Source organism: Manis pentadactyla, chromosome 8 (genome assembly GCF_030020395.1).
Source record: "Manis pentadactyla isolate mManPen7 chromosome 8, mManPen7.hap1, whole genome shotgun sequence".
Taxonomy (NCBI): domain Eukaryota; kingdom Metazoa; phylum Chordata; class Mammalia; order Pholidota; family Manidae; genus Manis; species Manis pentadactyla.
In genome coordinates, this window is record NC_080026.1 from 34,405,889 (window position 1) to 34,433,695 (window position 27,807).

The following is a 27,807-nucleotide window of genomic DNA, read 5'->3' on the forward strand; positions in this document are numbered from 1 at the left end:
AAGCAAGGAGGAAGCAAAGTGCTTCTCAGGACACAGACTCAGAAGTTAGACACCTTCACTTGTACCATAAGTCATTAGTTGTTGGAAGCAGGTTACTAAGTCCAGCTACACTTAAGGAGAGAATTAAGCTCTTTAAATGAGGAGTATCAAATAATTTGGAGACTAAAAACTACCATATTTCCAACACATTTATTTCATAGGTCATGAGTCCAGTTTTGTCTGTGGAATGGATTTTTAATTTTCTACTTTTAAGGAGTAGTTTATGTAAATGTGCCTAGCACTTGTTGATGGAGTTTACAGAAAGTCAAAATAAATAGCAGAAATATTTTTTAATAGCACATTTCTAAAATTCAGTTTCGTTTTTATCTTTAATTGTGCATTTCCTTCTTATACTGAAATAATCAACAGTTCTTAGAAGCAGCCGTGAATCACAATCAGCATATTAATCTAATCCACATCAGTTCAGTTAGCGTGTATGTGTATTCAGCACTGGTCACTGTTGGAGATACCAAAGAAGTTAGCTGTAGACCATTTCCTCAAACTCCATAGAACTGCAGGACCTGCCATTAGAAAGACTAGCAAATGCAGTAGACTCTGGTGTACTTAGTTTATTTATGAGGAAAGAAGTAGGACTAGGACTTCAGGACAAGGAAAGGTTCTTAGAATGGTGAGCATGGGCATCTGGATGGATATCTGCAGTACAGCTGAAGACATTGGGATAGTGACTTTGTTTATGGAACAAAAATCAAGACTAAAGCCAGGTATTTTTATTTTGGTTGTATGCTTTCAGTTCTCGGATTTTTTTTTTTTTTCAGTTTTTTACTTCCTTCAGATTTAAAAATCGTCTAACTTATTAGTCCCCTCCTGAGGAAGGCAAAGGTATACTATTTGTTTTCTCAGGAAATATTTAACAGTCATACAGTCAAAGAATCTTTTTAAACTTTTAGTCAAGTTAGGGAAATTTTGAGTTGCCTCTTCTCTCAGAACATGTCATTTTCCTTGCATTAAACCTTGGATATTTTAGCTGGATTTATGTATATAAGCTAGTAAAGTATGGCATATGGAGTTTATGGTTAAAGAATACTTGTACTTCTTTTTTCCAAATAAAATCGGAAAAATTATATACTTTTACAAACTTCTTCAATAGTGATTAACAGAAGATCATGAAACTTCATACTAGCCTGCAGACCACTCTCTTTCCATCTACTGTCTTATGTCAATACTTTTCCTACTTCTTCAAATAAATGCTGACATCAAAGCAGGACCCTTTGCTCTCTAAGCCATGTGGAATCTGCTTACATTTCTTTAGCTATTTGCAAATCTATCCTTTTGACAATGAGTACCTGTTTTAGTTAGATGTCCCTATATTGCATGAATATGAGATACTTAGGATCTATAAACTTTTTTTTAATTAATTAATTTATTTTGTTGTCATTAATCTACAATTACATGAAGAATATTATGTTTACTAGGGTCCCCCTTTCACCAAATCCCCCCCACAAACCCCATTACAGTCACTGTCCATCAGCGTAGTAAGATGCTGTAGAATCACTACTTGTCTTCTCTGTGTTGCACAGCCCTCCCCGTGCCCTCCCCACATTATACATGCTAATCATAATGCCCCCTTTCTTTTTCCCTACCCTTATCCCTCCCTTCCCTCCCTTTCTCCCCAGTCCCTTTCCCTTTGGTAACTGTTAGTCCATTCTTAGGTTCTATGATTCTGCTGCTGTTTTGTTCCTTCAGTCTTTCTTTGTTCCTATAGTCTTTGGGTTTGAGGTGAGTCTCTTGTAAGCAGCATAGAGATGGGTCTTGCTTTTTTATCCATTCTATTGTTCTGTGTCTTTTGATTGGTGCATTCAGTCCATTTACATTTAGGGTGATTATTGAAAGATATGTACTTATTGCCATTGCAGGCTTTAGATTCGTGGTTGCCAAAGGTTCAAGGTTAGCTTCTTTAGTATCTTACTGTCTAACTTAACTCACTTATTGAGCTATTTTAAACACTGTCTGGTCATTCTTTTTCTCCCTTCTTATTCCTCCTCCTCTGTTCTTTATATGTTGGTTGTTTAATTCTGTGCTCTTTTGTGCCTCCTTTAACTGCTTTTGTGGGTAGTTGATTTTATTTTTTGCCTTTAGTTAGTATTTGATTGGTCTGCTTTCTTTGCTGTGATTTTATTTTCTCTGGTGATATCTATTTAGTCTTAGGAGTGCTCCCATCTAGAGCAGTCCCTCTGAGATACCCTGTAGAGGTGGTTTGTGGGAGGCAAATTCCCTCAACTTTTGCTTGTCTGGGAGTTGTTTAATCCCTCCTTCATATTTAAATGATAATGGTGCTGGATACAGTATTCTTGGTTCAAGCCCCTTCTGTTTCATTGCATTAAATATATCATGCCATTCTCTTCTGGCCTGTATTGTTTCTGTTGAGAAGTCTGATGATAGCCTGATGGGTTTTCCTTTGTAGGTGACCTTTTTCCTCTCTCTAGCTGCCTTTAAAACTCTGTCCTTATCCTTGATCTTTGCCATTTTAATTATTATGTGTCTTGGTGTTGTCCTCCTTGGGTCCTTTCTGTTGGGAGTTCTGTGTGCTTCCGTGGTTTGAGCAACTATTTCCTCCCCCAGTTTGGGGAAGTTTTCAGCAATTATTTCTTCAAATACACTTTCTATCCCTTTCTCTCTCTGTTCTTCTTCTGGTACCCCTATAATGCGGATATTGTTCCTTTTGGATTGGTCACACAGTTCTCTTAATATTGTTTCATTCCTGGAGATCCTTTTATCTCTCTCTGTGTCAGCTTCTATGCATGCCTGTTCTCTGGTTTCTATTCCATCAATGGCCTGTTGCATCTTATCCATTCTGCTTATAAATCCTTCCAGAGATTGTTTCATTTCTGTAATCTCTTTCCAGACATCATCCCTTAGCTCTTGCATATTTCTCTGCAGCTCCATCATCATGGTTATGAGCTTTATTTTTTATTCTTTTTCAGGAAGACTGGTTAGGTCTATCTCCTTCTCAGGGTTTGCCTCTGTGATCTTGATCTGTATCAATTTCTTCTGCCTTTTCATTGCGATAGATATATTTCTGGGGAGCTGGAGCATGTGTTGGGTAAGAGAAAGTCCCTTCTTGCCAGTTTGTGGCCCTCCTCTCCTGGGAGAACAGCGGCCTCTAGCGGCTTGTGCTGGGCAGCTGCGTGCAGACGGGGCTTCTGATCTTGCCCGGCCACTATGGAGTTTAGCGTTGCAGTTGCTGTGGGCATGGCCTGCCTCAGGCTGCTTCTCCAATATGGTGGAGCCGCATCGGAGGGGGAACAGGCGGGAGGCTGTTTATTGCTGTGAGGGGCCTCCGTGCTGCACTGCAGGGGTTCGGGTGCCCAGAGTTCCCCATGATTCCCAGCTGCTGGGCTAAGTGTCCTCGGGCACTTCTGTCCTGCTGTGGGGTCCCTGTCCCTTTAAGACTTTCAAAAAGCACTCGCTTTTCTTTGTCCCCAGGTGCGCCAGCTGCAGGGACCCGCTCACAGGTCTTACTGTCCTGTTTCCCTAGTTTCCAGCACCCCACGCACGCACTGTGTCTGCACTCCGGTGCGGATGGCTAGGGGCTGGGTGCTTAGCAGTCCTGGGCTCCCTCTCCCTCCCCGCTCTGACTCCTCTCCTCCCGCCCGGAGCTGGGGTGAGGGGTGCTCGGGTCCTGCCGGGCTGTGGCTTGTATCTTACCTGCTTCATGAGGCGCTGGGTTCTCGTAGGTGTGGATGTTAACTGGCTGTTGTCCTGTGTCTTCTGATCTCTCTTTTAGGAAGAGTTGTATTTGTTGTATTTTCAAAAATATATGTGGTTTTGGGAGGAGATTTCCGCTGCTCTACTCACGCCGCCATCTTGGTTCTCCCAGTTCTCTGATTTTTTTGGATGGAAAACATCTGAGGTTTCTTGTGAAATTGTTTAGCCTCATTTTGAAAAAAATACCTTGGGTTTTCATTTCAGGCAATGATGAAGTGAAACGGGGTGTCCTCTTGATGCTTTTTGGTGGTGTTCCAAAGACAACAGGGGAAGGAACCTCTCTTCGAGGGGACATAAATGTTTGCATTGTTGGTGACCCAAGTACAGCTAAGAGCCAGTTTCTCAAGTAAGTGTTTACCTGAGTACAGCAAGGAAAACAATGTACATAGTTCCAGGCTTTCTGTGCTACCGACAGTGCAATCAGTGTGCCTTTCCTAGAGGAGGAGTTGAATTATGACTGCCTTGAATATATAACTTGTTTAGATTAAATACACTTTGTTTAATAGAACATACAATATTTTATAATTTTTTAGAATAGGGAAAAATTGCCTGTAACAATCCAACAAAGAATTATTTTAATTTTTGTATAATCTTTTTGTATAATCTTTGTAAACAAGTGTTTGAATACATGCCTATGTATTTTCATGGTTGTAAATCACAACATACATATTTTTTAATTTACCCTAAATATTTTTCCATATCTCTTTATTTTCACAATTGTTTTTTGGCGGTGGTTATGGTGTACTATAACTTAGAAAAATCTTTTCCCCTAGCCTGCCATATCTCATTTTAATGATTATAGATAGCAATACAGTGAACATCATAATGTGATACATTTTTGTTTTAGTTTAGTTTTTGTTTCCTTTGGGTAAATTTCTAGATAGAGGATTGCTAAATACAAATATCTTTACAGCTCTTAGATAAGACACACTTCCTAAAAGCAGTGCGGTAAGGATGAGACATATTATACTAACCTTCTCAGCAGGTGTACTGCTTTAACAATTTTTTTAGAAGCTGTAAGAAGTACTTACTTACTTTCAAACTTTAAGAAATGTAGAGGGCAAAATAATAGTAACCAGTTTTGGGGCTCCTGCTGTGTTCTTGGTGCTGTATATGTGTGTGTGATGTCTTGTCTTAGCAGCACCCAGACAGGTGTGTAGTTATTGTCCTCTATTTTTCGGGAGACAAGCAAAACTCTGAACCTCAGTAACTTGCTCAACTTCTCATAGCTGACAAATGATGCTGAGCCATGAGTATTTGAACTCAGATGTATTTGGCAGTAAAACATGTGCTTCATACTATATCAAGCTGCATTTCCTTTAGTTAATGTTTTCCAAGTTCAGCCATGTTGGAGTATATATCGGTAATTTTATTTTCTTTTATTACCTAATGTTCTATCATATATATACCATGTTTAGTTATCCCTCATGTTAATGGACATCATGTTAGTGGACATTTGGATTGTTTCTACTTTGGATTTTATAAGCAGTGCTGTTATGAATGGACAAGTTTTCACTTTTTCTTTTTGTGGCAAAATGTACATCAGATTTACCATTTTTTACATGTATAGTTCAGTGGCATTAAGTGGCATTCAACTTGTGTAGCAATCACCACCATTCATCTTCAGAACTTTTTCACCTTCCCAAACTGAAAACCTGTTCCCATTCAACAGTAACTCCCCATTTTTCCCTCTTCTCAGGCCCTAGCAACCGCCATGCTCTTTATGTCTCCAAATTTGATTGTTCTGTGTCACCCATATAGTGGAATCATACAGTATTTTCCTTTTGACTTGTTTGTTTCAGTTGGTGTAATATATTCAAGGGTCATCCATGTTGTAGAATGTCTCCGAACTTCCTAAGATTGAATAATACTGCATTGTATGTATTTATCACATTTTGTTTATCCTTTCATTCTTTGATGGACACTTGGGTTGTTTCCACCTCTGGGCTCTAGTGAATAATGCTGCTATGAACATTGGTGTGCCAGTATCTGTTCAAGTCTCTGCTGCTGATTCATTTGGATAATTTTAGGTCTTTGATCCATCAAGTTAAATTTTTTTATATGGTTTGAAGGTAGGGATCCAGCTTTATTCGTTTGACTATGGATATCCAGTTTTCCCAAGATGAGTTTTCTTTTGCTCTTTTGAATTGTTTTTGGCACCTTTGTTGAAAATCAATTGACCATAAATATGGGAGTTTATTTCTAGATTCTGAATTTTATTTCATTGATTTCTATGTCTTTTCTTAGGCCAGCACCACACTGTCTTGATTACTGTGGCTTTGTAGTTAGTTTTTAAATCAAGACTTGTGAGTTGTCCAATTCTTTTTTATTTTCCAGATTATTTTGACTGTTTTGGGTCCCTTGAGTTTCCTCATGAATTTTAGGATCAGATGTCAGTTTCTACAAAAAACCCAACTGTGATATTAATAGGAATTGCATTGACTCTGTAGATCAATTTGGGGTGTATTGGCTTTTTAGTAATATATAAGTCTTCTCATCCATGAACATAGGATATCTTCCCATTTATTTAGGTCTGTAATGTCTCGGAACAATGTTTTCTGGTTTTCAGGTTTTAAGCTTCCATTTCTTTTTTTTAATTTATTCCTAAGAATTTTATTCATTTTGATGCTATCATAAATGAAACTGTTTTCTTATTTGGGGGGAAGGTTGTTCATTCCAAGTGTATAGAAATACAATTCATTGTTGATCTTTTATCTCACAACCTTGCAAGAACTCATTTATTAGTTCAGTTTTAGTGGATTCCATAGGATTTTCTGTCTGTAAGGTCATGTTACCTGTAATTAGTGACAGTTGTTCTTTTCAAATCTGCGTGCCTTATTCTTTTTCTTGCCTAATTGTCCTGGCTGACCTTTAAGTATAATGTTGAATAGAAATGATGAGAGCAAACATCCCTGTCTTGTTCCTGATCTTATGGGGAAAGCTTTCAGCATTTTGCCATTATATTAGCTATGGGTTTTTGTGGATGCCCTTTGTCAGGTTGAGGAAAAGTCTCTTCTATTAGTAGTTTGTTTTTATCATGAAACAGTGTTGGATTTTGTCACACACTTCTTCTGTATCTATTAAGATGGTTCTTAGCCTTTATTCTATTAATATGGCATGTTTCTGATTTTTAGTTGTTAAACCAACCTTGCATTTTTGGAATAAATCTCACATCTGCCTTTGTCTTTCATTTTTTATGTGCAAGTCCTTTTAATATATCATTGCTGCTGAACATGTTTATTAAAGATTCTTTTAAAATTGATATCATTGTCATATGAACTTCATCCATTTGACAGGAATGCATTTAAATCTGTTTACAAGCAAAAGAGGTAAGGCTTTCTGCTCTGTCTATGGCATGTGTCCTTATGAATTGCTTATCATTGATGCCATTCTCAAATGTTCTTTAAGGAATTTAAATTCTTAATTGACATAAACCATTTCAGCTGATATTTCTGGAAAGGATGCTTTGTAGTCGTGTATTAATGAATATGATAACCTTTAACAGGCATGTGGAAGAGTTCAGCCCCAGGGCTGTCTACACCAGTGGCAAAGCATCCAGTGCTGCCGGCTTAACAGCAGCCGTTGTGAGAGATGAAGAATCTCATGAGTTTGTCATTGAGGCTGGAGCTTTGATGCTGGCTGATAATGTAAGAACATTTCACATGCTTGGATGTAAAGTAATCAGAATATCCCCTGCCCTGTCAGAAAGGCCTATAAGTTTCTACTAAAAAGCTGGTTTTTTTTAATTTAAAAAATGATTTTTAATAAATAATTCATAGTTTTATTAATCTAAAATCTGATTAAAATTATTAATAGCACTTTCAGAGCTTTTCTAGAATGTACTACCTGCCCTGAGCATGTGTGGTTACTATGACTAGTACTTTCCAGCATTTTTTCCTTCCCATACTGACACCTCTGTGTCAGTTGTATTTTACATGTACTTGACATAGCTTAATTAGACCTGTAAAGGTATATACACTGTAGATATACATGCTTATAAACATTATGTTCCAACTTCACCCTTCACTTCCCTGGCCTAAAATCAATGCTGAGGTCACCCAGAATGTTTTGACTCTGAGATTAACACAAGATTTTGATACTGAGTAAAAGTGCAATGAATGTACGTTTTTAATCTTACTTGTAGTTTACAGTGTGTTTAAAAGCATATGTTTCCTTCTAGCTCTGGGGTTTATTCAACTATTTCACTCTAGTAAAGGAAACTAGGATTGCTTAAAGTTTAGAGAATAGAGAAGTCTTTGTGGTAGCAAACATTCGATTTACTTGCCATTTGATATCTGAAAGGTAGTTTCATATGTTTGATTACAGGGTGTATGTTGCATTGATGAATTTGATAAAATGGATGTGCGGGATCAAGTTGCTATTCACGAAGCTATGGAACAGCAGACAATCTCCATCACTAAAGCAGGAGTGAAGGTATGTGTGTCCTCTTCTGTTCCACTGCATCATGCCTTAGCCTTCTAGATTTATGTAGGCCTCTAGAGATATCACTTGGATAAAATGCACTATTTTAACATGAAATGCTATTTAATGGAAAACACAGCCCTGAGGGTTATTAATCCAAGTTATAGGTGCTATTTAGGGTACTGTGGAAATGTGTTGGCATGATAGAAAGTAGAGGACACACTGGTGAAATCTTTAGCATTTCACTTCTCAAAATTTCAACCTACCTTCTATATTCCTTGATAAAGTATGTTTGTAATTGTAATGAAAATGATCAAAGTTAACATTATTTAAATGAAAATAATAAGTATTATGTTGTAACCAATATTAGAAATCAGCTTTTTAAATAAAAGTAATGTATTCAAGTAGTTAAAGAAAATTTAAGCAGTATACTAAAATACAAATTTAAAGAAGAAAATCTTACCCTGCAACTCCCAGCACCAATAAATACTAGCAGTATCTGCTGATTGTATGCCCCTTTCAGAAATATTTTCTGTGTAAATAAGCATAATACAACTTTGTTCCTTGCTCTTTTAACTTTCACAATTTTATTTTGACAACCTTCCCATACCTGCACATACTAGATCTACTTTGGTTTTTTAATTACTGCATTGTTCGTGTGTATGTGCCCCACTTTGGCTCATTAGATTACTAGAGAGTGACATTTAGATCATTTCCAGCCTTTTGATTTCAAACAGTATTGTAGTAAACATCTTTGAGCACACATCCTCTGTACCTAGCTGCAAGACAAATTCCTAAGAAGAAATTGCCGGCTTAACAAGTGTATATGTAATATACCAACATCAAATGGGAGTGTCTGTGTGCCCTATATTATCAGACTTTAATTTTAATGATTCAATAGATAAGAAATTATGTCTTACTGTTTCAGTTTGCATTTAGCTAATTATGAGTGAGCATGAGCATTTTGTCATATGTTTATTGGCTATTCCAGATGTCTTTTTAAACTTATCACAATTGCTTCTTTTGTGATCAGGCTACTCTGAATGCTAGGACATCCATTTTGGCAGCGGCAAACCCAGTCAGTGGACACTATGACCGGTCAAAATCGTTGAAACAGAATATAAATTTGTCAGCTCCCATCATGTCCCGATTTGATCTTTTCTTTATCCTCGTGGATGAATGTAATGAGGTAACTACATGAGCTATTGCTCTTACGTTCCTTTGTTATTTCCAGTTGGAGTAATTGAGTGAGACAAGCCTGAAAGATGTATTCCTGAACAGCTGGTAGAGGTGTTTGCACTGACCTTTCATTTTTCTCAGAGTGTCACAGTATTGGGCAAAGGGTTTATTAAACAAATCAAAATAAAGTTACTTGAATTGCTGGTTCCACTTAATTGTGTTGAGGAGTACCAATTTTTTTGTTTTTGTTACTGTTTTTAATTCTTAAGAGAAAAAAGGAAACATATTACAGTTCACACCCAACCATACTCCTAAAGACTTCTATAAAAATTTTTTGTGGGTTTTTTTCCCATAAGCTTTAAAAAAAATGGGATACCAAAGAAATTTTTTCCCCCAAATTATGCGTCATTTGTCTTCCTTTTTCTTCCCATTAAGTTGTTGAATGTGTATCACATTTTTCCCCCAGTTAATGTAACAGTCTTAAGACTGAGTGCAAAATTGTGGACTTGAGATTCTAACAAATTAGTAGTTAGAGTTATTTATACTCAATGTAAATATTTAACAACATTGCATAGCCAAGATGTGCACAGAACTACAATATGACATTTTGTAGAATTTAATATAGGTTGTAATTTAAATTTGAGCATGGAGGTCCTGTATTAGGTACAAGATGTACCTCTTGCTTACAGTGAAACTTTAAGTATTATCTAAATAAAAGATGCCTTCCATGATGTGAATGTTTGAAGGGCTTTAGTTTCTTATGCTTTGGTTTGGTTTTTTCCTTCACAAATCCATGTAAATATTTAACCCAGTTTCCTCCCCACTGCCCCCTACATGGGAGTTGTCTGATTTTCATGTATTTCCCTATATACATTATATATTAAATGAGTTTGTAAACTTGTTAATTGGAAATTATTTCAAATTTACAGAAAAGTTGTAAGAAATAAAATAGTGCATATAACACCCACATATATATACTTTATTGTCTTCACATATTAATATTTTGCCCCAATTGCTTTATCATTTGTTGTTTGTATATCCACATGGTTCTTTCTGTACCACTTGAGAGTAAATTGCATATTTTTTGTATGTTTTTTTTTTTTTTTCAATATCTATAATGTAATGGCTAGGAGCACATATTCTGAAGTTAGGCTGTTCAAATCCTGGCCCCATTACTTTCTAACTGTGATGTTAAACAAGTTACTTAAACCTCTGTGGGCCTGAATTTGCTCATCTTATGAAATGAGCATATTAGCTACCTAGTAAGGTTTTTGTGAGGGGTTGCATGGGTTAATGCTTCTAGGCACACTTAAGTCAACACTGCCTGATGTATACTGAAGGCCCTAGAAATCTTAGTCCTGCCATTGTTATTAAAGTCAGTTAATTCCTTCAGGAATGTTCTTAGAGTGGGGCAAAGGTATAATTTAAACTTTTTATTTGGAAATGAGAGTGGCATCAAACATTTCTCAGAAACTTGATTCCCATTAATACATCTCTTAGTGGCATATTGGAGCTTGTTTTTAGCTATAAATACTTTCTTTATGCCTGGGATAGCCTGCTGTGGATATTGCTGTGACTGATCAAGGTGACTTTGTTTTGTTTTTAATTAGGTTACAGACTATGCTATTGCCAGACGTATAGTAGACTTGCATTCAAGAATTGAGGACTCAATTGATCGTGTCTATTCCCTTGATGATATCAGGAGGTATCTTCTCTTTGCAAGACAGTTTAAACCCAAGGTAACCTGCCTGTTTGTTCTGGAATAGTGCATAGTGAGTACATTAAGGTGGCATTTAAAAAAAATGATTATATGGAAATTAACTGAAACTGTAGGTTTTTTTTTTAAGTTTCTGTTTTTCCTTTTGAAAGTAGCTTGTTTCTTCAGAGCTTTTAGAAATAAATTTTTAAAACCTGAGTAATTCCATTTCTTTTATTTGTTAGGTGCTAATAAAAAGATTTTTATGAGTGAAGAGTTTTGAATAACCAAATAAAGTAGGCCATTCTTTTATTTCAATCATTACTCCTAAGAATCTTAAAACTGTATGTACTTAACAGTAGTCTACTGAATTCTCTTGAATCTTTCTCTGAGGAAAAACTTTAATTCCTCTAGATCATTGTGATGATCATGAATTACTGTTCACAGCATTTGATGTAGTTCATTCAGTTGAATCTGTACTTAGTCTAGGATATTCTCATGGGCATTTATTTTTAAAATGAACCTCCATAATGCATCTGTTTTGTTTGGCATTTTTGTAAAACAGAATATGAAGAGAAAAAAACTGATTCTGGTTGAAGTTCTTACCTATTGTCTGGCTTATCTTCTGAGTTATCCTTAGGTTTTAATTATCCATCACCTTCATTTATTCTCCAGAATACTGGGATTGACTCACAGTCAAAATGACCCAAAAGAAGCTTAGTGAGTCATTTAAAGTAAGGATTATAGGTCACTTTTGTGTGAAGAAGCATTTGTTCTCCATGACTGCTTCCTAAATATGCTAAGTTCCTTGCTCTAAAAAAACAGGATTCTTTAGTTTGCCTCACTTTGTTATTACTCAACAAACAATAAAGTTTACTGAACTAAAGTAAAAGATAGAATAAGTTAATTAACTGAGCCTCAAGAAAAGCCTGAGCATTAATTTGTTTAATGAGCTTTGGCATCTGGGGTGTAAAAGGCATAACCTCCTGTTCATAAAATTAATACATGGAATTCACAGGGCTCCATAGCATTGGTTTCTTTTGAAAGGCATTTAGTATTAATTCCTTGTCATTGACTTCAAAGTTTTGACACTGTCAGCTACCCTAAGGGTTTCTACCTGGAAGGTTCTTAGATTTTAGCAGAGTTCCTATCAAGTAGAAATGCTCTGACATCAATGATGTTCTGAAACAGATTTCTAAAGAGTCAGAGGACTTCATTGTGGAACAGTATAAGCGTCTCCGCCAGAGGGATGGTTCTGGAGTAACCAAGTCTTCATGGAGGATTACAGTGCGACAGCTTGAGAGCATGATCCGTCTCTCTGAAGCAATGGCTCGAATGCACTGCTGTGATGAGGTATCAGAATCACTGACATAATGGGAGGAAAGAGAAATTGAATGGTTGGCTTATAAGCGTGTTTTTATCTCTGGTATGGGACAATAAATTCACCACAGATTTATTTTTCTAAAGCTTTTGACTGCTCATAGGGTACTCTCCCTTGAAGAAGGTTCCTGTCAAGTATTTACTGAGTATTGTTAGACTAATAATGAAATAATCATGTCAGATTATAGGGTACATACAAAGATGGGTTACTTTTAATGCATTAATTCATTCAAGAAAAATTCGTTTGAACCCTATAATGTTGCTATGCATCTGGGTTGGGGATCCAGAAATGATAATGTAGCCCCTGGCTTCAGAGGGAACTCTCCTCCTTCTTAGGTTTTTATAATGTATAGTTATTAAACTCTTCTTTGAGCCTTGGGTTCTATAGGTATATGTCAGTGGGTATTAAGGGAATAAATGTGGAACAGTACAGAAAAGTACTCAAGCCCTCATCTGTGCTTCAAGAAAAGCAGCCCTACTTTTACCTAGCTTCATATATTAGACAATATAAGATTTTGTTTGAAAAAAGTTTGGCTGTATTTTTTTAATAGTAGGATTGAGGTATAATTTACATAGAGAAAAATGTACTTTTTGCATATACCCTTGTGACCACCCAGCTGAAGATATAGAATATTTCTGTCATCCCAGAAAGTTCCCTTTGGCCCTTTTTCAATCTTAGCCTCCTTCCCCAGAAGCAACCACTATTCTGATTTCAATCACCATTTCTATTCCATAGAACATTTTTTGGCTTTTTAAGATTTCAAATGTGTGATCATAGTACTCTACTGTTTACAAAGTATTTTGCAATATCTTTTTTGATATTGTTTGATTCACCTACCATTTAATGGGCATCTTTTGGGGGGTAAGAGAAGAATAAGAAAGCCCCCGCTTTCCACTAATTTTTCCTGTCCAAGAAAACATAGAAGTTAGAATCTAGGCAATTCTGTAAAAACCTCAGCCGCTTTTAAACAAACATTTATTTTTTTGCTTGTGCTACAGGTATATTTATGTCAGTAAAGGGCTCTCCTCTTCATGTCACTCAGAAATTCAGGCTGATATATAAAGTCTCTTTTCTGACATATGCTTCCATGGTCATAGACAGCAGGGAAAAGAAAAAAGACATTCCATGAACTACGTGGTATATCTTAACCTTCTATCTAAAAATGACTTGGTACCACTGCTCACATTTCATTCGTCAGAGAAATTAGCACGGCCATGCCTAAGTTCAGCAGTAAAGAAATGCCTTCCTATCAGGTGCCTGCATAGATTGAGAAAAGTAAACACTTATATTTCTGATGACTACCACAGGCATCATTATCTTCCCATTTAAATCATCCTTTGTTTCACTCAGTAGGTTTTAAACTTTTCTTCATGCAGTTTTTGTATGTTTTTTATTGAATTTATTCTTTGATATTTTGCCATTTTTCATGAAGGTGGACTTCATTTTCCTATTTTATCTTCTAACCGGTTGTTTGTGTAGATCAATATTGGTTTCTGTATGCTAGTTTATCCCTTACATCTATTGTCTGTAGTAGTTTTTCAGTTTAATCTCTTGATATTCCAGGTATTTATTCTTATTTGCAAATGATATACTAGCATATGTTTTTTTTTTCCTGTCTTGTTAAAAAATAAACTTTTCCTATTTTCTCCATTAATTTACTTTTGCTTTTGCAGTTGCAGTATAATGCATAATAATAGTGATGACATTGTATGACTTTTTCTTGTTCCTGATTGGCTGTGTGGTAATAGTCATAAATGAAATTAGACCTTGGGTGTTTTTGTTCTTGCAGTCTTTGTTTTGATACTATGGTTGTTTTTTCATTAAAATTTTTAGAAGTTTTCCCCTTTTTTCTCTATTCTAGAACAGTTTTCTGTTACATTGAAATTTTCTGCTATTTTACTGATAAGAATTCTCAAGTAAAAACTTTAATTTTATTACATTGTGATTAGAAAATAATGTCTACATTTCTAATTTAGTTTTTGTTCTTTGGAGTTTATGGGTGCTTTTTTTGTAGCCTAATGTCAGTTTTCATAAGTGTTCCATGAGCATTTTAAAGGAAGGCCTAGTCTCTGTTTGCAGTGTACATAATCTTATATATCTCTGAACGGGGAGGTTACCTTTGTTACATAGGTTTTCTGGGATTTTTGTGGATCTTTGGTCTACTGTATCTTCTCTAAATTGAAAGTTAAAAGTCTCCTATTAATAGTTTTTGTTTCTCTACCAGTAATGTAGTTATTGTCTCTATATTTATCCTTTTATCTCCTGTATTAATATTGTTGCTCTTAAGTACATATATTTTCATTGTGATTTATTAGTGTGCCTTTCTTTGTCTTATATGCATTTTGTCCTGAACTTCACTTTGCTTGCTTTCATCTAGTATAACTTTGCCCAGCTTTTTATTTTTGGCATTTCTGAGTAAGCTAAGTGTGCCTTTATATATATACATACACAGCATAGAGTTGTGTTTTGTGACCCAAACAAAAATTTTTTTAATATGTAATTTAAATCAATTTACATTTATTGGTATGAGAGAGAGGTTTATTTTGTTTATTCTTTTTATAGTTGAAAGGTTTTTTTATTATGTAACCTGTTAGCTTTTGCTTGTCTGTGCAGTTCCAGTACCCAGGAAATTTGCATTTTTTTTAGTGGTAACTTTTATTATTATAGCTTTATGTTTTGTTCTTAGTTCTGTACCAGATGAAACCAGCAAGTTTCATCTTCCTTCCTTCTCCCCTCCCTCTCAACCACCTGCTTTTAGAAAACACTGTCTTTGTTAGTGTTTATCTTGTACAACTAAATACACTTATTTACTAGTTAATTTATTATCTTTTGACTAATCTATTATGGTTGAGAGGCAGTCAGCAAATTTACTCTCAGGTTTCCCTGTTTCCTCCATTCCCTTCCCATTTTTATTTGTTAAATCATTTGTCTTGATGGCACATACATTTACATTGTGTTCTGTCACTCTTCATTCCCACATTTGTTTTAAGCTTAGTTCTGTAGCTAAATATGTGCAAGACTTACTAGAGGTCATTTTGTCATGATTCCCTAATAATTCATATCTTGGCTGATTGAAGTTTTTAGCCTCCCTTTAAGGAAAAGTTCTATGAGGGGAAAAAGAAGACTTAATGGGAATAGTATTTCCTGAGTATTACGTTCAACCTGGTTTATTTGTGGCCTTTATCTGAATGACAGTGTGGCTTGCTCGACAACCTGTGGCTCATAGTTTTTATCTAGTGAAATTTTCTGCTGTATCCTGACATTAACTTTTGCTGTGGCGAAATCGGAAGCCAGTCCTTGATTACTAATTGTTTCCCCACAAGTAACTCGATCTTTTCCTTTCCAAAGTATTGTTTCTTTATTTACATAGACCAGTAAATTACTAGAATATGTCTTGATATTAACTGTTCCTGAATGATTTCAAGTTTCCTGGAAGGTAGTAAAGTATTTTTAAAAATAAAAAAAACAGGCCTGTCTGCTGGGTTTATCTGTTGTTACGAGACTCAGCTGATTGGAGAGAGATTTAGAGTCTGATGGTTATTTATAAAAGGCCTAAAAAGCAATCCCCCCAAAAATATAGGCATGTCATTTTTCTTTCATGTAAGCTTTTTTGTTGAAGCAAAACATACATACAGAAAAGTACAAAAATGGCAAGTGTACAGCTCACTTAACTTGAAGTGAACCTACCTGTGTAACCTACAACCCAAATCAAGAAGTAAACAGTAATTACTAGTACCTCCAAAAGCCTTTGTGCTTCCTTACAGTCACTTCTGCCCTCTGAGGATAACCTTTTTTTTTTTTTTTAGGTCATTTTCAACCTTTTTTTTTCAACTGTGGTTAAAACATAACAAAATTTGCCATCATAGCTATTTTTAAGTATAGTTCAGTGATGTTAAGTATGTTCATGTTGTTGTACAACAGACCTCTAGACTTCTTCATTGCAAAACTGGAACTCTGTACCATTGAACACAATCTCCCCTGATAACCCTCATTCTGCTTTCCAGTTTGGCAACTTTACATACCTCATGATGAGAATCATAGTATTTGTCTTTTTGTAATTGGCTTATCTCACTTATCATAATGTCCTAAAGGTTCATCGATGTTGTAGCATGAGAAAAATTTTCCTTTTTTTAAGGCTAAATAATACTCCATTGTATGTACATAGTAGAGCCCTTCCCGTATGTGGTTTTGTTTTCCACAGTTTTGTTTACCTGTGGTCAGCCACAGTCCAGAAGCAGGTAGATAGATGGTCTTCCTTCTGACGTATTGTTAGAAGGTCATTCATAGCCCAATGCTATATAATTCACCTTACTTCATCTCATCATGTAGGTAGGCATCATATCATTCCACATCATCACAAGAAGAGGGGTAAGTACAGTACAGTAAGATATTTTGAGAGCAAGAGACCACATTCACATAAATTATATTACAGTATAATTCCTGTTTTATTGTTAATCTCTTACTGTATCTAGTTTATACATTAAACTTTATCATAGGTATGTCTGTATAGGAAAGAAAACATATGTGGGGTACAGGACTATCTGGTTTCAGGCATCCACTGAGGGTCTTGAAGCATACCTGCGTATAAGGGAGGCATACTGTATACTGCAGTCTGTTTATCCATTTATCCATCAGTGGACACTTGGGTTAATTCCCCCTCTTGGCCATTGTTAATAATGCTGCAGTGAGCTTGAATATTCTTATATGTTTTGGATATTAACCCTTTATTGGATATGTAATTTGTAAATACTTTCTCCCATTCTGTGGGGTGGTTTTAAAGAAAATTTTTTTTGTTACTGTAGTGATGGTTTCCTTTGATGCTCAGAACTTTATGAATTGGATATGGTCTCATTTGTCAGTTTTCCCTTTCGTTCCCTGTGCTTTTGATGTCCTCCAAGAAACCATTATAAATCCAATGTTTTGAAACTTTTCTCCTATGTTTTCTTACAGATTTTTTGTTTCAGGTCTTCAATCCATTGTGAGTTAATTTTTGTATGTAAGTCAAGGGTCCAAATTCTTTCTTTTGTATGTGATGTCGTCCAGTTTTAAGAATGTTCTACCTTGTGTCTGGTTTCTTTCAAGCAGGATTAACACTAAGAGAGCATCTGGATTTTGTATAGCAATAACTTGTCCATTTTCATTGCTGATATTCTGTCAGTGAATATCACAATGACTAACCCATTTTTCTATTAACAGACATTTGGATAGTTTCCAGTTTGAGTTCTTATGGGATCATATGTATCTTTTGATCCATATGATGATATATGTGTACATTTCTGTTGGAATGGAGTGGAATTGTTAGATTATAAGTTGTACATGTGTGTAGTTTAATAAAGTCTGCCAGAATGGTTTTCCATAATGGTTATGTCAATTTATATTCCCACTGGCAGTGAATAAAAGCTGTTTTACATTTTTTCCCAGCAATCGATCTTGTTGGTCCTTATAGCCATTCTTGTGAATTTATGGAGCGATCTTACATTTTATGTGTGTGAGAAAAACCAGAATACCACTGTGATTTCATATGGAGGAAATCTGTTTAGAGTATTAAGCAGACAGATGTACTGATTTTCCTCTTCTTGATTGGTTTAGGTCCAGCCAAAACATGTGAAGGAAGCTTTCCGGTTACTGAATAAGTCAATCATCCGTGTAGAAACTCCTGATGTTAATCTAGATCAAGAAGAAGAGGCCCAGATGGAGGTAGATGAGGGCCCAGGTGGCATCAATGGTGAGATGTTTGTTCATATGACTGTTCTGGACTAAGGGACAAAATGTTCTCTGAGATACTATGGTAAAAGTACACTGGTTGATGGTTTTGAAGTCTGTAACAAAAGGGAAAAAGTGGATATTGAGTTGTACTAACTGTTTACAAGTTAAAATACAATTAAATGGTTGATATGAAATATATATATGCTTTGAAAGACTGAAAGAAAATACACCAAAATGGTGATAGTGGATTTAATTCTCCTGGCCTTATTTTTATTATTTTGCTTTTGAATTAAAAATATTTTCTCAAGTACATTAAAACAAATATCAAAATTTTTAATTTTGTATATAATGCTGCATATGTACTTTTAGATCATGAAATTTTTATATTTTCCCGTCTTTCCCATTCCTTACAAATTTGTTTTTGTCTTCAATAGAAGTATTTACAAATTCGTTTTTAATTTACTTGCAAAATTACTAATACCAAGTATAACTATATGCTTGTTTTAAAAGTAGTATTTAAATATAAGTAGTATATTTATAAATATTTGATAGGGGAATGTTGTAGGCACAAAAACAAGATTCAGATGGTTCATATTTCACTTAGGTCATGCTGACAGTCCTGCTCCTGTGAATGGAATCAACGGCCACAGTGAAGACGTAAACCAAGATTCTGTTCCAAAAGCCTCCTTAAGACTGAGCTTCTCTGAATACTGCCGAGTCTCTAACCTTATTGTGCTTCACCTCAGAAAGATGGAAGAAGGTGACAATGTACTAGTGCAGCTTGCATGCTCAGTCATTTACATAAGCTGTACGCACACAAACCACTTCTGATTGCTAAAGATTGTATTTTGTCAGAGGGTATGATAAATTGTTAGATAAGCTCACTTCAGCAAAGAAAATCTACAGGCTAACAGCATATCTGTCAGCCTAGGCATTTCTCTGCAAATTCATTGTCAAAAGTTTATGGATAATTCTTGTTAATGTGCTTGGCCTATTTTACTGTTTTTCAAGCATAATTTGGAATCTGATAATATATAAGGAAGCACTTAACAAATGTTTTTGCAGATGCAAAATCACTGTTCCTTTTTTAAAAATGGATGGACTCCTCAGGTATTTATACTTCCTAGGCAAGTAATTGAACTCAAGACTGTATTACAAGTACATTCCAAACTAGAAATGAAGTAAAGTCCTCATTTTTCTGTAGGTGAAGTGTGATGTCTGAACACTAATACATTTCTTACCCTTAACTGATTTACCATGTTATTCCTAGTTTTATCAACCTATAGTTAGCCACAGGCAGAAGGAAAACTAATGAAATCAGAGTAAAACCTCAAATAACCATTGGGTAATTCTTAGAAGTTCCAGTATGCTAGTGTCCAGACATACTCTCTGGTCACAGTATCCTACCTATGATGGAGGATGAGAACAACAGATATTGTCTTTGTTTACTAAAGATTTGAGCCCTCATTGCCTGAGAACTGTGGACCAGTGGGAGGGAGGAGAAAGGCAGTAGAGAGTCCACTAGGATAGACAGGTTTTAGCCCCACTCCCTCCTCACAGAACAAGATTTGGGAGTTCACATGTTCTTAGGTTCACATGCTGGTTCATTCTCTGTCTCTCTAACCAAGTTTTAAATATGGCAAACCACTGATGGAGCAAAGATATGATTAATAGCCAGATGTTGCACTACACAGATAAATTCTACTGGGTTTTCTTCCTTTCCTTAAAAAAAGGAAAAAGGACACTGCTCACCCAGACAAGTAAGCTATTCTCAGTCTTCAAGTAGACAGCTGTTCACTAGTCTAACACAAGGAGCACAACTTTAAACCAGGACCACTTATGAAGAACATTTGAACCAACACCAAGTTTCAGTGTACCATGATAAAACTTTTCAGAGGCATTCTCATCAGTAAAGGTAGAATTTCTCTATTATGATTCTGCATTTTATTAGCAAGTGCTAGAATCGAGACGTAAGTCACGTTTTCTTTTATTATGCCTTATTTCTGTGACGGTTTTAATATTATCCAGGTTCCAACTTTTCTTGTGAATTTAGAGTTCTGCTTTGGACTCTTAAGGAGCAGAAAGTACAGTCAGTATGGATACACCTTGCTGGAATAAATGGACAGTTTTTTATTTTGAGTGAACACCTGTGGATTTCTCTTCTCAGATCAGTTCTTCACATTGAACATTTTCAGATCATAAAGTCTTCTCCCTTTTGAAAGAGGAAAAGTTGTATTTAAGAAGTTCTGCTTGCTTTTGCTTCATTCCTAATTTATGCCTTTGGTTGCTGTTGGCAAATATTCTCATACGTGATGAGGCAAAGGAAGGTGAAGTAACAACTTCATACTTTGAAATCTCAACAGCTTTAAGGAACTTGTTTCTTATCTCTCTTTTATTAGGAACTTGTTTCTTATCTCTCTTTTATTAGATTTTTCTCTTCAGGATAAAGTAAGGCATCCTTTAATACAAGTAATATAACAGGTTATTTCAAGCTTATGCTGGAACATTGCAAACCTTACTATAACAGATGTACTTTCTGGCAGATTGATGGTTATCTAACCTGCACTATCTTGTGTATGCAAACCCCAAGGATTGGCAATACAATTTAATCCTTTTGAAATGTATTTTTTGTTGCAGAAGAGGATGAGTCGGCATTAAAGAGGAGTGAGCTTGTTAACTGGTACTTGAAGGAAATCGAATCCGAGATAGATTCTGAAGAGGAACTTATAAATAAAAAGAGAATCATAGAAAAAGTCATTCATCGACTCACTCACTACGTATGTACAGAACTGCGCGTGTTCAAGTATTGATGAGAGAGGGAGTCCGTGCCTCACCTCTGTACAGGTTCACTAGATGTTCCTTATTTTGAATCATGAGTGTAGTCAGAATTGGAGTTATAAAACAAGAGAGTGAATAATAATTAATTGACTCATTTCCTGTGCTAAAAAAACAGAACTTAAATCTGGGAAGGCAGATTTAGGGTATTACTATTTGAATGGTTGTTGTTTTTTAATTACTATTATTTTTTATTAAAATATCATTAATACACAGTCTTATGTTGGTTTCAGATGCACATCACAGTAGTTCAACAGTCCCTGTGATTAGCTTACACTGATTGCGAATAATTGTGCCCTTTTATCCCCCCACCTCGGTAACCACTAGTCTCTTCTCAGTGTCTGTGAGTCTAATCCCATTTTGTTCCTCCTGTTTTGCTTTGTTTTTATATTCCACAAATGAGTGAAATCATCTGGTATTTGTCATTCTCCACCTTATTATTTGAATGTTTTTAACTTTTGTCTTCTACTCCTGTTACCGTAAACCTTCAAGCACCCTAACCACTTTCACCTATTTTCTATATTTTATCTTCCTTATATTGTTATCTCCCACTGTATTTATTACCCCTGGTAAATCTGTGGTCCATCTGAGTAATCATTCTTTCCTTATTCTCTGTTTTACTTGCTTGGCAAAACCCCAGCCTTGGTTAAATCTAGTTCCTGTTCTATACCTTTATCCAAGCAATTAAAGGTATCTGGAGAAAAGCACACAACCACGTGCCAGTGTTACCTTAAATTCATGACCACAAATCTCAAGTGGACAGTTCTTTTATCTTAGTGACCTCACAGTGGCACTACCCAGTGCTATTACTTTTCTCTAGTCAGTTCATTCTCACACTCTCTTAAAGGGCCATTACATACATACTTTCTGTCTACTCTACTCAGTTGGTCATTCTCAGTAATAAACCTGCTGGCAGCATTTGTCACAGTTGATTACTTCTAGAAATACTTCGTTCCATTCTCCTGGGTCTTCTCCTGTCTCGGTGGTTATTTCTTAGTCTCTTTTCCTGTGTCATCACTTTTTAAATGGAGTACTGTGCTCAGTCCTCTGATCTCTATTCTGTGTACATTCATTACTTAGGGGGTCCCATTTGGTTCTATGAATGTAAAGCCCTTTGCTGATGACTCCCACATTCATATATTCAGTTCTTACCGCTCCTCTACCCTCTGGATATGTGTAGCCAGCCGGCCTACTTGCAAATTCTGATAGCCATCTTGCACTTAATGTGTTCAAACAGCTCTTCCCCACCTAGTGATCCCATTTACTCAGTTGCTCTAGGCCAGACAACTTAGAATCATCCTTAATCCTTGCTTCTGCTTTCACCTCTTACCTGCTTTTAGCAGCAAATCCTGTGCGCCCTGCCATCAGCATGTGTATTCAGTTGTTTTCGTGTCCTCTCTTCCAGTCTTTCCTTTACATTTAGAATAAAATCCAGTCTCCTACCATGGTCTGCAGAACCCAAACCCACAGAGTCAAGTCCCTGTCTACCTCACTGTCCTCATTTATAGCACTCTTCCTCACCCCTTGCCCTTCTGTCAGTGGCACTGGCCTTGCTGTTCCCTGGGCACATCAAACATGAAGGCCTTTACACTTGCCCCTTATCTTCCCTTATCTTTTTCCCAGATCCCCTTCTCTATTCTGGTGTCAAGTTTTGCCTTCTCAGGTTTTTCTTGCTTAGCTCGTTGAAATAGCCACCTCCTTCTACCTCCTTACCCTGCTTTATGTTTCTTCTTAATGCTTATCATTGCCAGGCCGTATATTCTTTATTTAGATATTTAATTTTTCATTCTCTTTCATTAGAATGCAGGCACCATGAGGGAAGGGACTTTGACTTTGTTTTGTTAACCATTGTATCCACAGATTCTACAGTGGTGGCTGGTACATACAGGGGTCAAATATTTGTTAAATGATTGCATTTTTCTGTTCAAATGGGAGAGATTCAACTGTCCTGTAGTTTGTTTTAAAGTGCTCCGTTTATTAATATTGTAGGTGTCACTTATCAGAATTGTGTTATTTGAAAAACTGTTTACCAGTGGGAGTAGATGAGTGTATAATTACAAGTGTGCAGCGTTGGAGGGTGAGAACAGCTAACTCAGATCAGAATTTAATAAATGTGCATGAAAATAAAGCTGAATTGGAGTGGTATGTTTTAAGAATTGTTTTTATAGTGGTGGGCAGTGTGTCTGCACTAGGCCAGCTCTTACCTCCTTAGTGCCTCCTAAGATCAGTGTAAGATAAAATGATTTGTGAGAAACCCACATTGGGACACATTGTGTAATTAACTGATCTAAACTGAGGTTCCTTTTTTTGAATTTGACTCTCCACCTGAGCTAATTTGGTACAAAAGACTGAACTAATACTGCGATGATCAAGTAGTCATCCTGTGAGTGTGTTAGTACACAGAGTGAGTGCTTGAAAGTGTCCAGTCCCTCTTAGTGGCTTTATGCTCATACTAAACTTCCCTACCCTTTTGGGGATCCAATCACCGTTTCCTAAGTTCCTCTCTGGCCCTGGCTGGGAGTCCTCATTTGTGGATATTTTAGACTGACTGACAGGTATGTCATAGGCTTGAAATCTCATCAAGATTTTTAAGCCACATGGCATATTCTACTTTTTTTTATTAGCTTATAGCTTAGAGTGAAAATTTTTCCATGTTATTCATCTTTAGATTCTACTTCTAACTGAATTTTAAATGGATGGCATATGAAAGAATTCAGTGGCCAGTAATTACAAATTAATAATACTAAGTGGAGTTAAAACACTTTTATCAGAGTAGTAAACAGAATAATCAACATGTTTATCAGAGGATTTTACACAGTTATATAATCTTAAAATTAATTTATTACATTTTGTCTTTTTTGAAATTATATTCACAAATAATAAATATGCGAGGAAACCTTATTAAAATTACAGTGTCTCTTGAGCAAGCTTACATATTTCTTAACTTTCCAAAAGAAGTTTATGTTATAAAAAAATCTACATCTTAATGGGAAGGGATTTTAACAACCTTGGTAATGATTTTAAGGTATAGTCCTTTCTCGAGGAGTTTCTGAGGGAGAAATGAGAGAAAACAGTAGTGGACACTCAGAAGAGCCAAGTCCTATGTATTGAGCATTTTTATAATACTGCTTGAGACTTGAAGACAAATGTTTTTGTTTCACAGGATCATGTTCTAATTGAGCTCACGCAAGCTGGATTGAAAGGCTCCACCGAAGGAAGTGAGAGCTATGAAGAAGACCCCTATTTGGTAGTTAACCCTAATTACTTGCTTGAAGATTGAGATACGGAAAAGAACTAACCAGAGAAACTGGCCCTCTACCACTTGGCCTGGAGTCTGGATGGAGCCCTACTAGCAAGAGAAATGTTTCTGGGAGTGATGCTTCAGGAAGATTTTGAGGAACAAGAACCTAGTTGATGGACCTATGTGTCACATTCCTGTTGGTGTTTCTATACCAACACAGGCTTTAGCATTTTGTTTAGTGTCCTTCCTGTCTAAATAAAGTTGGAACCCATTAATGTGTGATTTCTGTAATTGAGACCTTTGTTTTCAGGTACAGCAAAAAGTCCATTACTTTTGTGGTGTGTGGTGTCACATCAGAGAAATAACTTTTCACTTGCCAACTTCTGCTTTTTTTCATCAAAATAAAATAACCTGTTCTAGAGTTGTCTGTGGATTTCTACTCTGTGGCTTCCATCTCTGTGAATATCTTTCCCTTTTTTTGCTTAATCTGGGGCAGGGGGATAAAAGTGTGGTATCATTATAGTAAGCCAATAGAATTAAGTTCCTGTTCGGAGTCCTTAATTAAAATTAGTATGTGAAGGTAAAAAAAAAACTTCAGTATGAAGGTTACAGGGCCTTAGAGATGACTTTCCAAGGCTAATCCCAGTTTGCCTGTTTGTTTTTTGTAAAGTTTATTGTACTTTTTTCATTACTTTTTCATAATGTGTCCTAAGAGCAATTTTTCAGAATCATTTCTGCTTTCTTAAGAGATAAGTTACTTCCCATATTATAAGCCATCCCCAGAATTTATGGCTTTCTTCCAGGAAAAGGTTATTATTACTGTTTGTGATACAGTTTCTGAGACTCAGCTATGGTCTGTATGTTTAGCACATCTTATTGCAGATTTTAACAGCGTATGGCATTCTGGGATCTGCAGGGCCAGTTAGGGGATATTTTACATGTGGTATGTGCACTGACTATAGTAACCACTCTGCTGCTTGAAAATGACAGGGTGACAGGGCTGGGTGGAGAAGTTGCCTAGTTGCTTACAGATGCAGGCTGTAAGTGCACATCAAAACTATATTCCTAATTAATGAGGGTAGGAGAGGCTGTGGGACAAGGAAACCAGGTTGCAGAATCTGAGGTTTACTGTTGAGGCAGTTAGATGCTAGTGAAAGGCATGGGCAGATAATGATATTCAGTAGGTAGTAATGGGAAGAATATTCTAGTGAAAACCCAGGAGGTAGCATGAAAGAGCTTCCTGCCCTGACCCATCTTGGTAAAGGAAATGGATGGGGAGGTCCTGAAAGGAGAGAGATAGCCTGACAGGAATTTGAACTTTAGTTTGATAAATATTTACCCAAAGGAAATTTGAAGCCCAGGAAAGAAGAGTTCCTTTTTGGTAAATCTATCCTTCCCTTCCCAATTCTGCCATTAGTGAAAGCGGGGGCTCTAGAACAAAGTGAGGTCATTACTATAAATAAAGTTAGTTTTTGTGTATCTAAGTAAGTGTTTACATTTCCACACACAGCCTCTTCCACATGTTACTTGTCAAGAGGTGGCTAAAAGATGATGGATCATTTATGAGATCTTTATGAAGAAATAAGTGTTTAGTAAGTGAACACAGGAAAAAGCCAATTAACTTAAGATTGAAATCATATCAAGCATCTTTTCCAACCATAATCAACTACAAGAAGAAAATGAAAATTCAGGAATATGTGGATATAAACATGCTACCAAAAAAACTGGATCAGAGAATAAACCAAAAGTTTTAAAATACCCTGAGACAAAAATGGAAGCATTCCAAAACTTACTGGATGCAGCAAAAGCAGTTTTAAGAGGGAAGGTCATAGGGATAAATGCCTGCATCAAATAAGAAAGATCAGTAAACAACCTAACTTCACATATGAAGGCCAAAAGCTTCTAGAGAAAGGAAATGAGTGAAAATAAATATAGTCTGAAAAGATAATAGAATGGATCAATGAAATTAAGAGCTGGTTTTTTTTCTTTCAAGATAAAATTAAACCTTTAGCTAGACTCACCATGAAAAAAGGACTCAAAATCAGAAAGGAAAGAAGACATAACAGCTGATACCACAGAAATATAAAGGACCCTGAGACTACTATGAACCATTATACCCCAACAATTTGAACAACCTAGAAGAAATGGATAAATTCCTAGGAATGTGCAACCTACCAAGACTGAATGATGAAGAAATAGAAAATCTGAACAGGCTGATTATAGTAAAGAGATTGAATCAACAATCAAAAGTCCTCCAAAAAACGAAGTCCAGAACCAGATGGCATTAATGGTGAGTTCTACCAAACATTTCAAGAATTATAGAAATTTTAAGAATTCAAGAAATACCAGTCTTTCTCCAACTCTTTGAAAAAATAGGACACACTTCCAAACTCATTTTACGAGGCCACCATTCCCTGATATCAAAACCACATCAAAAGAAAATTACCAAAACACCTGATGAAATATGCAAAAATCTTCAACAAAATAACCAACTGAAGTTGACAGTGCATTCAAAGGATTATCCTTCATGAACAAGTGGGAGTTACCCCCAGGAGTGCCACGATGGTCTAACCGGCAAATTGGTCACTGTGATACACCACATTTTTAAAATGAAGGGAAAATAAATCATGATTATCAATGCTGAAAAAGCATTTGATAAAAGTCAACATTCACTTAATGACAAAAACTCTCAGCAAAGTGGGTATAGAGGAAACATGTCAACATAATAATGGCCATATATGACAAGCCCACAGCTAATATCCTACTCAATGGTGAAAACCTGAAAGCTTTTCCTCTAAGATGAGGAACAAGACAGGGACGTCCATTCTCACCACTTTCATTCAATATAGTATTAGAAGACTGAACAAGAGCAATGAGTTGGGAAAAAGAGATAAAAGGCATCCAAACTGGTAACAAGTAAAATGTCACTATTTGCAGATGACATGATGCTATATATAGAAAACCCTAGAGACTCGCTAAAAAAAACTCTTACAACTAATTAACAAGTTGCAAGATACAAAGTCAATATGCAGAAATCTCTTGCACTTCACACACTAATAATGAACTATCAGAGAAATTAAGAAAATCCCATTTGCAATTACATCAAAAAGAATACATAGGAATAAATTTGACCAAGGAAGTTAAAGACCTATACTCTGAAAACTAAGAAATCGGTGAAAGAAATTGAAGATGACACAAGTAGATGGAAAGATATGCCATGGGTGGATTGGAAGAATTAATATTGTTAAAGTGTTCATTCTACCCAAATCAGTCCACAGGTTTAGTGCAATTCCTATCAAAATAAAAATAGCATTTTCACAGAAATAGAACAAGCAATTCAAAATTTGTATGGAACCACAAAAGACCATGAATAGCTAAAGCAATCTTGAGAAAGTACAAAGCTGGAGGTATCACATGCCACAAACTATATTACAAAGCTATAGTAATCAAACAGTATGGTATTGGCATGAAAACAAATACATCAATGGAACAGAACAGAGTGCCAGAAATAAACCCTTGCATATATAGTTAATTTACAACAAAGGAGCCAAGAATATAAAATGGGGAAAGGACAGTCTCTTC

General features: G+C 36.0%; 1 protein-coding gene across 2 annotated transcripts in view; it reads left to right on the top strand.

Annotated features, from left to right (window-relative positions):
* The window catches only part of MCM6 (minichromosome maintenance complex component 6), a 38,649-nt gene extending 14,003 nt beyond the window's left edge, over positions 1-24,646 (top strand). The window contains exons 8-17 of one of the 2 annotated variants that reach the window (XM_036886631.2): positions 3,970-4,111; positions 7,271-7,412; positions 8,092-8,199; positions 9,221-9,376; positions 10,977-11,105; positions 12,254-12,415; positions 18,033-18,168; positions 18,754-18,909; positions 20,787-20,926; positions 24,148-24,646. In XM_036886631.2, the coding sequence (XP_036742526.2) occupies positions 3,970-4,111; positions 7,271-7,412; positions 8,092-8,199; positions 9,221-9,376; positions 10,977-11,105; positions 12,254-12,415; positions 18,033-18,168; positions 18,754-18,909; positions 20,787-20,926; positions 24,148-24,264 (1,388 nt within the window). In that variant the 3' untranslated portion in view covers positions 24,265-24,646. Of the gene's footprint in view, positions 1-3,969; positions 4,112-7,270; positions 7,413-8,091; positions 8,200-9,220; positions 9,377-10,976; positions 11,106-12,253; positions 12,416-18,032; positions 18,169-18,753; positions 18,910-20,786; positions 20,994-24,147 lie in introns of both variants that reach the window. The other variant, XM_036886632.2, reaches the window with a different exon arrangement.
* Positions 24,647-27,807: the final 3,161 nt, after the last annotated feature.